The sequence below is a fragment of the Orycteropus afer genome, unplaced genomic scaffold, assembly GCF_000298275.1.
Source record: "Orycteropus afer afer isolate SDZICR_OR568_19922 unplaced genomic scaffold, OryAfe1.0 scaffold00292, whole genome shotgun sequence".
NCBI classification, from domain to species: Eukaryota; Metazoa; Chordata; class Mammalia; order Tubulidentata; family Orycteropodidae; genus Orycteropus; species Orycteropus afer.
Window position 1 is genome coordinate 3,800,480 of NW_006921879.1, and position 13,251 is coordinate 3,813,730.

Below are 13,251 nucleotides of genomic sequence, written 5' to 3' on the forward strand. Positions count from 1 at the left end.
GAGTTGGTAGTAGGTGTTTCTATTCTGTAACTTTGGTCTACAATAATAAGAAAACAAGTGATACCCTTTACAGGTTGAAGAGTTTATTTTTCATACCAAAATAAAGAACAGATTTTCAAAACCATAAGTCTTATGTTTTTCCATTACAGGATTAGTATGAAGTTGATAGGTGGGAAACAGGCTGCTTGAACAATTTCTCTTAGAAAGATCAGCACGAGGCTAGTCCCTGTGAGGCGGAGGTCAAAGATGTCCCAAATGTCCAAACTACCATGCCACTCCATCATCTCAGACATTAACCCCTCCTCCTCCTCCCAGTAATTTCCCCAGTCTTAGGGTTCTGAATTTCGCTGTAACGCCTCACAGAACTCACAGACACCCAAGGGTTCGTCTCACGTAGTGGTGGTGGAGGCTGGCAGGCTGGCGAGTCCCAGGTCCGTGAGTAGGTCTGGCGGATCCTCCCAACTCTCGGGGTTAGATGAACCTCGATCAGCAGATCAGACGGCGGCTGCTGTCCCAAATCCAGGGGTGAGATGACGATAAGCCAAGGATCAAAGCTGGAGCAAGAGGCAAGCGAATCTTCCCAGGAGATTCGTAGGTAAAACCCTCCGGGAAGTTAAGGGTGGTGATTTTTTTTATACCCTCCAGCAAGGCAGGACTCAAGATACATTCCATTTGTGTTGTCCCAACAGAATTAACCTAAATCCCATCACAGAGTCGATTGCCAGTCATTGTAGGGAATGACTACTACCAGCTGCCCAGCCAAGTTGATACCTGACCTTAACTACCACACCACCCCAAACAGGCATGGATAATGGGATTTACGAAACACCACAGAATGGAGGACAATGGCTAGAAGGGCCACATCAAGCAATTCACTGCACAGGCATTCTGAGAAAGTAAAACTCAAGTCTAGATACTATATATAGTCTCTCAAGAGATAATCCTCTACCCAAATCCTGTCATGTTCTGGTTTCATCATACCTCCTTTATTCCTCCAGCAGGGCCCCTTGTACCTTGTAGCTCTGGTGAATGGTAAGGGGCAGATGGTCCCACTTGAAGGGTAGCTCGTTTTTGATAGGCCACGATTCCCAGTGTATACAGCAGGGTAACCAGCATTATGCAAAGTCCCATGGATAGACCTATGTGGGTCATGAAGTGATTAGGGTCCAAGGTAGCCAGCAACCTAGAAACATGAAAGGTAATTGGCCTGAAATTGTGCCTAGGTTTAGGAGGTCAAAGGCCTTAACTTTGTGTATAGAACTCATGAAACGCTGTTTCATCTAAGTATTGATCTAAATAGGAAATTAATGAGAGGGGTATGGAACCTGAAAGGAATACAATCAAAATCCAAGTCTTCTAGCAACTTAATTTTTGAAAAAGAGACCTAACTTGGCAGTGAGATGTATAGCTTAATGAAAGAGTCAGACTGGTGACTAGTTAACTGAAGATACCTGGGTAGTACTTAAGAAGGGAAGGGCACCTTTGGGTTCCTACATCCTAGAGATGGTAACTCTATCATTGCAGTGGTTGGGGACACAGTGATGCTCTGAAGTAATCATGGTAACAGTTTTTTTTTTTTTGAATACTTTGGCTTTTAACTTACTTGTATTCTGTGGTAAAGCTGACACCTCCATAATATATTTTTAGGGGCTTCTCCTGGAGAGTAAGGGTCAGGGCTTTATGCAGCATATAAACTGAAGGCCCTTGGCATCCAGGGGACTTCCACATGTGCACAGTAAACAACAGACTAGCAGTCATTGACGGGCTGTGGAAATAGCACCTAAATGGACAGTTGAATCTCTTAATGAGGATACAGTCCCTGGAAGAGAATGTCTCATGAAACAGGTGCAAGGTTTAGTAGGGAGATGAACAGACTTCAGAGGAGGGCTATAAAGTAAAGACTAAATGCTTACAGTAAACATCTGCCATGACTTGTATACTCAACCCAAACCATCTCTTTACCTGCCAGTGCTTCCTCTGCTCATCAGCGCTTGCAGTACTACTTCGGTCAGCTCTTCTCTCTCTTCATTCCCCAGGGAGTGGCCTGGAGGCCCAGCTAATGCTAAAGACAACTGCAGTAGCAAGGCTTGGGTTGAAAGACTCACGGTTGGGAAAGTAACAGAATTGACCCCTTCATTAGTCTGACATAACCGATCCCGGGGACAGAAGAGAAGACCATGGTACCCAGGTATCTGCAAGGAGGTACATAACATGGTATGATTATAAAAACCAAACCCACTGCCATTGAGTTGATTCTGACAGCAGCTGTGCAGGGCAGAGTCAAAACTGCCCCACAGGTTTTCCAAAGCTGTAAATCTTCACAGAACCAGACTACTTCATCATTCTCCCACAGAGTGGCTGATGGGTTTGCACCACTGACCCTTTGGTTAGCAGCCCAGTTAACCACAATGCCACCAGAATTCCTATGAAATAGTTACAGCCTCCCTTAGTTACTTGCTCTAGTGGTCCTAAGGAAAATGTAGAGTCCACATTAGAGTCATAGACTCAGTTGATATTTAGTGAAAAATGAATGAACATCATAACAGGTTGGACATGTTACCATGTAAGTATTTGCAAATTCTCTTTGCTAGTGTGTTACAGCTTTCAAACATAAGGCACCTACCTGAATAGCCTTTCCTGGAAGGCATGAGACCCAGGGTGATCCTTCCACCTGCACTTTGTATGCTCCCCTCCCTGTGCATTGATGTAAGTAGCAGCGGCCCATGAGCTCCTCTTCCTTGAGGTGCAGGATCTGAGAGGGATGTGTGGTCTTGTTTCCAGGGAGCAGTTGTGAAGTGAGGTTGGCAAGGAAGCAACGACTCTGCGAATGGTAGATCTCCCCATGGGGATTTTCTGTCCCAGGTGGGAATCCATTATCCTTCCTCCAGCATTCACTCTGAAGGGCAGGGCAGAAGGTAGGAGAATAGTTTGTGCAGATGCCTTAGAAGTTGACTCTGCAGGCCACTCAGTTCCATTTTCTGCTCCCTCTAGTCTCCTCACCCTGTTGACTAAGGGCTTGTACATGCGGCAGCCTTCCAACATGGGATCTGAGGAGCAGTGTCCCTTGTCCAGGTGCAAGTAGTGGCAGCCCAGCCTGCTGTGTGGAAAGATGGTAGAGTGACACTAGTATCTCTGAAAGCTGTATAGCCACCGAACAATTCAATACACACACCTGCCAGTACAGAAGAAGTCTGAGGAATCAGTTTCACATGTGGCCAGTAGGCCAAATTCCGGGCCAGATCCTGCTTGAGATAGGAAAAGAGAGAGCTAGCGTCTTCAGAGCAAATGAAGTACTGAACATCACTCAGCACCAGCCATGCTTACAGCTTCAATTACACCTTAGCAGCCAATAACAGAGAATCCCTTCCAACCTCCCCCAGTTTCCGCTGATCTGACTTGGATCATAAATATCCCTCTACAATTCTCTTCCCTTATTTCTCACCCTGGCCCCATAACAGCTCTTGTGCAGCACTGTGGTTGACTTGGTACCAGCCTGAGTCTTTGAAGGCAGCAAGAGTGATTGGGTCAAGTTGAGTGCGCTGGGCACCATCAAAGGTAGCAGTCATTATAGAGCCCTGGAGTAGTCGTGCCTCCCAGTGTGAAGACAAAGGGCCCTACAGGAAGAGTTAGCAGATGGTTGCTACCTGCTTAATCCCTTCTTTCTTCCAAACACCTCAACATATTTTTGTTTTCACCTCTTCTTCCAATGGAGCACCCATTGAAACTCCTGGTACTCCCAAGTGTTTGGCCAGGCTGTGGCTAACAGTTGGGGTGGTAAGAAGCAGCTGACCCCACTCATCTCGCCTTGTCACTTGTTGCCTTGTAGAACAGTTCTCTTTCACTGAGTACAGAAATGGGAGGAGGCAATATGAGGAGAGGGAAACTTCAGGAAAGGTGAGGAAAGAAAGAGGTCATGAGATAGTGATTCCCTCTGATTGATGTGGCATGGCCCTCCCTCATTCGTCTCACCACTGGGTCCTGAGCGGCAGTCCTTCCACTTCTTGAAGAGCTGTCCAGAGAAACCCAGAACATGGAACAGTTCATGTATTGTGACCTAAGAACAAACTGAGTAGAGTGAGGGGACTAGATTGGCTACAGGATTGACTAACCTCTGCCAAATCAGCTTCTAGAGCTTGATGTACCATCTATTCCTCAGTGGGTTCTTCCACTTCATAGGAAGGTAAGTGGATAGCACCCCCAAAAAAACCTGTTTGCATGCAATGCATAATGTTATTCATCATGCAGTACTCACCATGACAATGTCACTGTGGTTGAGGCTGGGGCTGGTGAGGTGTTGGACACAGTAGACAATGGTACCAGCAAGAGGCCTGTCTTCTGAGTCCAGCTGGCAGCAGGCAGCATAGGCTATTATAGAGGGCTGTGAGTAGGCCAGGACAAGGTAAGGGTGGAAAGGAGGAAAGGGGTAATACCGAAGAAATCTGAAAATGGAGGACCAGGGGGCTCTGCAGCACTCTTTATGGATGGCACCAAGGGATGGCTTTTTTTTTTTTTTTTTTTTTAACTCCCACCCAACTTTATTAGCATGTTCTAAGTTACCCAAATAAGTGCAATTTAATAAAAGCTTACTATTTCTATGCTCTCTACCCCTCACCATGAGATTTAGGATTGAAAAAGGCAGCCCCAAACCCATTGCCATCAACTCACTCAATGGGCCAGCTGCCTTTCTTAATCCTAAATCTTAAGGCTAGGGGTAGGAAGCATAGAAATACCAGATTTTTATTAAATTGTGTATTTGGGATAACTTAGATCATGCTGATAAAGTCTGGGTGGGAGCTAAGAAAGAGAAAAAAAAAAAGATCATTTATTTTCCCTGCTGAGCAAGAAAAAATTATTTTATTTGACTCTCACCTCTCGGTGGCACTTGGAAGTGTGGGCAACTCGCACATACAGAAGAAAATCAGTATTTTGGACACCAGGCCCATCTGGCTGGATCACTTGTGGGGGACCCTGCTCCAGCCACAAGGCATAACCACGGAGATGAGCGTCAGGGATCTGACAGGGAGTGAAATGTAGCATCTAGCTTAGCAGATGGGCTGTGAGATAGGATGGTAGGAAATTAGGTATAAGAGTAGGAGGCAATAGTCTTTCTTTAGTCTACTTTAGTGTCATTAGGCAGCTGGTTAGAATTCAGTGTCCTGAATCTACCCCGCCTCGCCCCTTCCTTAGTCTCTGATTTAGTAAGTTGTAAGAGGAATCTTCATTGTTAAAAAGCATTAAGTAATTCTGATGCTGTTTGTCTTGGAGAGTTCTAGGCAAACTAGAAATCTTCAGATCCCCAGGTCTGAGAAGTTGCACTCACCTTTGCCCCTAGGCAACTCTCTCCTTTGTACCCTGAATTCAACAGGCTGCACCTATCAAGAATGCAAATTTGTAGGTGAACTAGAGACATTTTGAGGGTATCACTGAAAAGGTGTGTGTATTCTCAACGACATGAATTCACCTGTGGTAGTTTGGGGTATCTGCATCTCCCCAGACTGCACGGCAGTACTGGACAGGGTCTCGATTCAGAAGCAGAGGTCCTTGCACTGGAGGAACTTAACAAGACAATTGGCCAGTTTCACCTCAATATCTTAGAACTCCAGTTCCTTTTCTGTGTTGGAACTGGACCTCACAGAAGACCCCTCTGATCCTCAGCCCTCCCTGACCGTTTTTGTTCCCTCTCTTACCTGCTAAGATACTCTGGATTCGCTGAATGGCTTCACTTACTGCAGCCAATGCTCGAGAATCCTCTTTGATCCCATCTCCCTTGGAATCCCAGGCTCCATCTAATACAGGACCTCCAATATAACAGGTTTGGATTCGGAGGGGTTGAGGATCACGGGAACCAGGAAGGGTAAGGAAGGAAGAGCGGCCATTTGGAACAAGCTGGGAGAAAGAGGGCCTGAGAAGGCTCACAGACCTCTGTATTTCATTATGTAGACATCTGCTTGTGGCAGCCCTCAGGAATAGCAGCAGCAGCAACATCCCCTTTAGTATCTTTCCCTAGCCTGCCCTGGATCCTATCTTCTGCTCTCTTCTTCCCTACCTCATTTGTTTTTGGGTTTCCTCTTTTCACTACATTTCTCCACATCTGCTCCACCACTCTTGCTTATTTTTCCAAGATTTGAGTGTTGTTGGCTAAATCTATAGTTCCCTGCCAGGAGGTCGGATGTGAACCACAGGGACCAAAGCTGCCGTCTTCCCAGGGTGCCAGAGATGGAGAGCTGGGGGAGGGGAAATGTTCTTCCTGAAGCCTCAACTGATCTTTCCAAGAGAAGCTTGCCATGTTGAACCTTCTCCTAACGTTCATCCATCCCTCACTCTAATTCCTCTGCTTTTCTGAGAAGTTTTGAAAGCTTCCTGGAACTAAAAAATTAGTGTCAATATAATGTGTTTGCAGGAGAAATTCTTTGCTTCATAGATGTTTGCCTACCTCATCAGAGATGGACAAACAAGACTTCTGCATTTCACAAGCCAAAGTATCAGACCTGAATGGATGCTAATTAAACTGCAAAATTCTGAGGCATCTTCTATATCTGTGTTAACCAAAAACTACTATTAACAAGTCGATTCAGACTCCTAGTGACCCCCATTGGGTTTCCAAGGCAGTAAATCTTTATGGAAGTAGCTTGCTCCGTCTTTCTTCTGCAGAGTAGTTAGTGGATTTGAACCATCAACCTTCTGGTAGCAGTCAAATGCCTTAGGCACTGTGCCATCAGAGCTCCTTAAGTCTGTGTAAGGCACTTGGTAAATGCTCAATAAATATATATATATATTGATTAACACCTCCTATGGGAGGTTGTTGTGCTAGGTCTGTGTGGCTTCTCAGAAGATGCTTATAGGCATGCAGCAGAAGAAAATTATACTCTTAAAACAGAGATTAACAGAAGATGTTTGGAGATGTTCTTACAGAGCTCTTAGAACAGTCTTTGTTTTCTTTGCTCACACTGTGTTCTCACATCCTGTTTCCCCAGCCTGGATATCCCTCCTCCCAGTCTCTGTGGCTAATTTCTACCTTTCCTGTAATTACTCTGGGAAGCCTTTCTTAACGCCTCCTGCCCAAATTCCACACCTGCCAGAGGGGAAGGGGGTCTACTTCACAGCAGGTTTCTTCTCCCAGCTCCTCAGAGAACACTTGGCATACTCTATTATAATTGTTGGCTTAGTGACTCTGCTTTCTGTCCATCTTTGTGTCCACAGCACTCAGCACAACCCTCAGGGCCTAGTCTACAGTTTTTGGGTCAAGGAACTGAACCTAACTCCATTATTTAACCTTTTTTGGGTTAAAAAAAAAAAAAGTTAAAGAGTGAAGTGATGTATCTTGAACATAGCTAATTAGTGACTGAATAAAGACTAGCATTTAAAGAAGGGCTGCTGACTTCCTAGAAAGACTGCATCTTACATTCCTACCAGAGCTCTGACTTGTTGTTATATGCCGTCAAGTCTGGACCCGACTCATAGCGACCCCTCCTTGGATTTCTGAGGCAGTATCACTACAGAAGTAGATTGCCCAATCTTCCTTCCGAGGAGTGAGGAGTGAGAAGTGAGGAGTGGGTGGGTTCGAACTGCCAACCTTCTGGTTAGCAGTCAAGTGCCTTAGGCACTACACCACCAGAGCTCCCAGAGCTCTGACTAGAACTATTCATTAAAAGGGAGCCACCCAAATTTTGGAGCCAAACTGACTGTACCACTTTCTATTTATTTAACTGTGGCCAAGTGCCTCAGTTTTCCCATTGCAAAATGAGAATGATAATTGTAGTTACATGATAGGGTTGTTATGAATAGTAAATATTTGTAAAACATCGAGAGCAGTATATGTTTCACGGTAAATAGTAAGTCAAGAGTACATACTAGTTATACACTTTAAACTCAGTGAAGAATTGTTCTTTTATTAACATGTGTACAAGTCTTTAGGGGATTCTTGTTCTTTATCTAGGACAAATCTAGGCTTTTTCTCCAAGGTTTTTTTTTTTCTTAATTCAGCCAGCCTAGTCTGGGAAGAAACTCCTTTTAGGATCCTTGGTCTGTTTGGCTCTCCTTCGGTTTTCTGGCCTGAAGCAGCAATTAATGCTTTGCTGCTCCCTTGTGGTCATACTCAGGTAGGGTGTGCTACTGCCTGGGGCTTGATCTCCAAGGGGTAGCTGGTGAGTTTGAACCACCAGCCTTTTGCTTAGCAGCCAATTGGCTTACGACAGCATCTCTGGAGCTCCTTCTTATACAGAAAATTACCTTGTATTTGTTCTGCTGGAGTACTTCTTTCCTGCCTTTGCCTGGCAAATTATTCCTCATCTTCAAGATCCAGCTGAGGGTAATCTGGTTGTTGAGTGTTTTCTTTATTCCTCCAGGCAGAGTTAGTTTTTCTTTAGCATTTCCTTCAAATCTTTGAAATAGCATTTGTATCATTCTGACATTTATTTTCATGTTTGTTTCCCCCACTAGACTTTGGGCAGGAATTGCGTCTTACTCATCTCTACTTCTTTAAAGAGGGGTGAGTAGTTGTAGCGATAATGGAAGTGAGAAGGTGAAGGTGAGGAAAAGAGCGAGGAAGTAAGGAAAGAGGATGAGAATAATCATCATTTTACTGAGCACATCCTTTGTGCCAAGTGCTTGTTCCAAGCACTTTATATTCATATAATCCTTTTGGCTATTCATAAGGTTTTCCCTGGCCAATTCTTTGAGAAGTGGACAGCCTCTTCCTTCTTCCTAGTCTGTCTCAGTCTATAAGCTGGGCTGTTACCTGTGCACCAGGTGCATCTTGCTGGGTTTTAAACACCAGAGGCTCAGCCTCAAAACTCAAGTCTACATGTCACCACAGTAGGACAAACCGACAGACAAGTTTGTCTTGCTGTTGGAGACCTCTCGTATCACCCCCAACTGGGTCCCTGTGGCTGACTGTACCTCTGTCTGGCTTCCTGGCTTTTAATCCCCTTTCTCCTGCTCTTCTGCCCTGCTGTTTTGTGTGTCCCTGAGTTGTCCCTGGGGCTGACTGCTCCTCTGTCTGGGATCCGGGCTTTTATCCCCTTTCTCCTGCTCTCCCGTCCTGCTGGCGAAGAATGCTGAAAGTACCATAGACTGCTAAAAGAACTAACAGATCTGTCCTGGAGGAAGTGCAGCCAGAATGTTCCTTGGAAGCAAGAATGGCCAGACTTTGTCTCACCTATTTTGGTCATGTTGTAAGAAGGGACCATTCCCTGGAGAAGGATGTCATGCTTGGTAGGGTGGAGGGTTGACGAAAGAGGGGGAGGCCTTCAACAAGATGGATTGACATGGTGGCTGCAATGATGGGCTCAAGTATAGCAGGGATTGTGGGGCTGGCGCGGGATCGGGCAGTGTTTCGTTCTGCTGTGCATGGGGTCGCTATGAGTCGGAAACGACTCGACGGCACTTAACAACAACAACAACAACAATCCTTTTGGCAGCCTTATAAGTAGGTATTACTGTTATTTCAGATTTACAACTGAGATGTAGAAAAAGTAGGCAAGTTGCCTACTTTTGGAAAGTGGTACTGTGGGGTTTGAACTCAAGTGGCACAGAACCGGGCAGTATTTTGTTTCTTTGTGCATGAGGGTCAGCATGTGTCAGGGGTTACTCAACAGCAGCTAACAACAACAGCAGCAAGTCAAGCTCCTGAGCACAGGCTTTGCTTTAACCCCTATGCAGTATTGCTTCTCAAGTGTCCAGGGTGGAGAGGAAATAAAATTGTGATAAGAGGAGTAAGATGAAGGAGAGAAGGTGAGGGTGAGGAGAAAAACTGGACAAGGAGAGAGAGAGGGAATAAGGAGAGAGGATGAAAGTGATAAGCGTGGGGTTAGAGAAGATGGAGACTATATTAGCTAGGGCTGCCATAAAAAATACTACAAACAGTGATTTGTAAGAACAGAAATTTATTGTCTCATAGTTCTGGAGGCTAGACATCCAAATCAACATATTGGCTGGGCCTTTCTTCCTCTGAAGTCTCTGGGGAAAGATCCTTTCTTGTCTCTTCAGTTTTCTGATACCCCCAAGGTGTTCCTTGACTTGTAGATGCCTCTTCACAGGGCTGTTCTTCCTCTGTCTGTGTCTCTGTGTCTCTTTTCTTCTTTTATAAAGATACTAGTCATATTGGATTAAGATCCATTATGACCTCATACCAATTTTTAAAAATTTTTTTATTGTAATTTGGGTGAAAGGTTACCGAGCAAATTCATTTTCCATACAGCAGTTCATACACATTTTGTTTTATGACATTGACTGAAATTCCCCACAACGTAACAGCTCTCTTCCCACTTCCTGTAGTTACCTCTTCCCTGTGTCTCTTTCCTATTCATTCCTGCCGCCCCCATCTACCTGTGCAAACTGCCCTTATGTTCTCCGACGATTGATCGCTCCAACAGTGTATCTACCTAATGTAAATGTTCACTCTATATGCCTGGCTATTGTTTGGCTGGAAGCCACAGGAGTGACTTCAGTTCCAGACCTGAAGGGGAACTAGGGGCTATAGTCTCAGGGGTCTCACCAGACTCTATGAGACCAGTAAACCTGGCCTTTTTTTTTTTTTTTTTTAATGATTTTGAGTTGTGTTCCACATTATTCTCCCACTCTGTCTAGGATCTCCTGCACTGATCTCTTTCTGAGTGGTTGACAGTTCCAGTTGACCATCCAGTTCTTCTGGTCTCATGATCATATAGGCTGAGGATCACATGGTCTACTAGTCCCTTGGACTAATTGTTTCCACACATATTTGATTTTCTTCATTCTTCTTTGCTCTAGACCAGGAGAGACCCATTGTTGTATCTACATGTCCACTTGCAAGCTTTTAAGACCCCAGTTGCTACTCACCAAAGTAGGATGTAGAATAATATTTTTGTGTTTTTATGTTATGCCAAGTGACCTTGATATCCCTCATGACCATGGTCCCAAGCCCACAGATCCAACTACTCGCTCCCTCATGGTGGTTGGCTGTGGTCAAGAAGTTGTAACTTTGTCATTTGTTAGCTCTATTGTATGTTTGGACATACTTACAGCACATACAAATACATATGCAGAAATATCGTCTGCCAACCTTATATACGGTCATGGGTGTACTCCCTTTTGCCTAGACACACCTGATCATTCAGCTTGTCTACTCATCTATTTACCCATAGATTAATGTTTGTTATCACTGATAATGCAGTATGAGCTCACTGTCACTTTAACTGATAATATCTTCAAAGATCTTGTTTCCAAACAAGGTCACTTTCACAGGTATCTGGGCTTAGGACTTCAACATATCTTTTGGGAGGACACAATTCAATCTATCACAAGGGTGGAAGTAATAAAGAGGATGTAGAGGTAAGGAAATTAGGTAAGGATATTGTTATTGTTGGACCCAACTCATAGTGACCCCTTCTTGGGTTTCCGAGGTGGTATCACTACGGAAGTAGATTGCCTAATCTTCCTTCCAAGGAGTGGCTGGTGGGTTGGAGTGGCTGGTAGGTTTGAACCCCCAACCTTCTGGTTAGCAGTCAAGTGCCTTAGGCACTACTCTACCAGAGCTCCTAGATAAGGATAAGGAGAGACAATGTTGATGACAAAGGAATGAAGATAGAGGTTGGAGGTGAGGAGAGCAGTCATACCTGGGTGTGGTTGTCATCCATGTGGATGCTCCACCCAGTGTACTGAGCTCTCAGTTCCTTCACCCTAACATTCTCCTCCAAGCCACTCTCAGAGTCATACCCTGAGCCTTATCATCACCAGAAACTGCAGTACCTATGAAGTAACTGAAGTAAACACTTGCTCTCAGACAAGATTTTCCTTTCTTTATGGCTTTTTGTTGTTGTTGTTGCTCAAATTGGCTCACTGCAACTATTCTCATTCACTGAGGATCCACTGATCTACTCTTTTCCATCAGCCCCATCCCTGTCTTTACATCTCTCCTTATCCATCTTAGGAACTCTGGTAGCATAGTGCTAAGGCACTTGTCTGCTAACCTAAGGCTGGCGGTTCAAGCTGACCAGCCACTCTACTTACATAGTGATACTGCCTCAGAAACCCAAGGAGGGGTCCTATGAGTTGGGCCCGACTCAATGGCACACAACAACAACAACATTATCCACCTTAGATTCTAGGTTTACCATTACAACCTCTCTTTTGTAACTGCCTTTGATTCCCTTACATGTCTGTCCTTTCTATCTCACCTTCTGGTTAAGCCTTGATGAGTCCAAAATTTATCTTCTGTACATTTGCCTCCAAGCAGCAGCTAGGGACAACTGAAGGGAGTCACTCCCAAAGAGTAGACTATTGTCACTCTAAAATTTTCATCAACTTCAGTTGGGCTCTCCCAAGTCAGGAATCTCAGCAATGAGCTCCCTTTTCCACTCTCAGCAACTAGGATTTTACACCTTCAAGCCTCCCCTCTGCTAAGTTACTTTTAGTTGCCTCCTCTTTCACAGTGAAAATAGAAGCCAATAGAAAGGAGCATCATCAGCCTGCTACAAACATATTTGTTCCCATCTCTTCTCTTTCTCATTAAAAGAGACTATGCGTCCTCTGCCAGAAGAGGAAGACACAGAGAGGTACAACAGAGGCACAGACAACAAAGATAAACCCTTTTACATATACAATACTGCATTGTCAGTGATAACGAACATTAATCTATGGGAAATAGATGGGTAGACAGGCTGAATGATCAGATATGTTTAGGCAAAAGGGAATATACCCATGACCATATAAGGTTGGCAGATGATGTTTCTGCATGTGTATTTGTATGTGCTGTAAGAATGTCCAAATATATAATAGAGTTAACAAGGGGCAAAGTTATGATAACTTCTTAGCTACAGCCAACCACTGTGAGGGAGCAAGTAGTTGGACTTGTGGGCTCATGGTTTCAGGGGAGGGACATCAAGCTCATTTGGCATAACATACAACACAAAATATTGTTCTACATCCTACTTTGGTGAGTAGCATTTGGGGTCTTAAAAGCTTACAAATGGACATGTAGATACAGCAATCGGTCTCTCCTTGTCCAGAGCAAAGAAAAATGAATAAAACCAAATATGTGTGGAAACAATTAGTCCAAGGGACTGGACTAGTAGACCATGTGATCCTCAGCCTATATGACCATGAGACCAGAAGAACAGAAGAACTGGATGGTATTGGCTACCACTGTCAACCACTCAGAAAGGGATCAGTGCAGGAGATCCTAGACAGAGTGGGAGAATAATGTGGAACACAATTCAAAAATCATAAAAAAAAAAAAAAAAAAAAAGACCAGGTTTACTGGTCTCATAGAGC

At 44.4% G+C, this 13,251-nt stretch overlaps 1 protein-coding gene across 1 annotated transcript; it reads right to left on the reverse strand.

Annotated features, from left to right (window-relative positions):
- Positions 1-975: 975 nt before the first annotated feature.
- Positions 976-5,985, reverse strand: LMLN2 (leishmanolysin like peptidase 2). Its single transcript, XM_042782354.1, has 14 exons — positions 5,688-5,985; positions 5,462-5,546; positions 5,321-5,372; positions 4,870-5,013; positions 4,253-4,378; positions 3,970-4,054; positions 3,696-3,841; positions 3,443-3,614; positions 3,173-3,242; positions 3,001-3,097; positions 2,624-2,896; positions 1,963-2,192; positions 1,604-1,780; positions 976-1,183 (listed from the first exon to the last, which is right to left on the reverse strand). Exons 1-14 carry the CDS (start codon positions 5,983-5,985, stop codon positions 976-978), a joined length of 2,163 nt encoding a protein of 720 aa, XP_042638288.1.
- Positions 5,986-13,251: the final 7,266 nt, after the last annotated feature.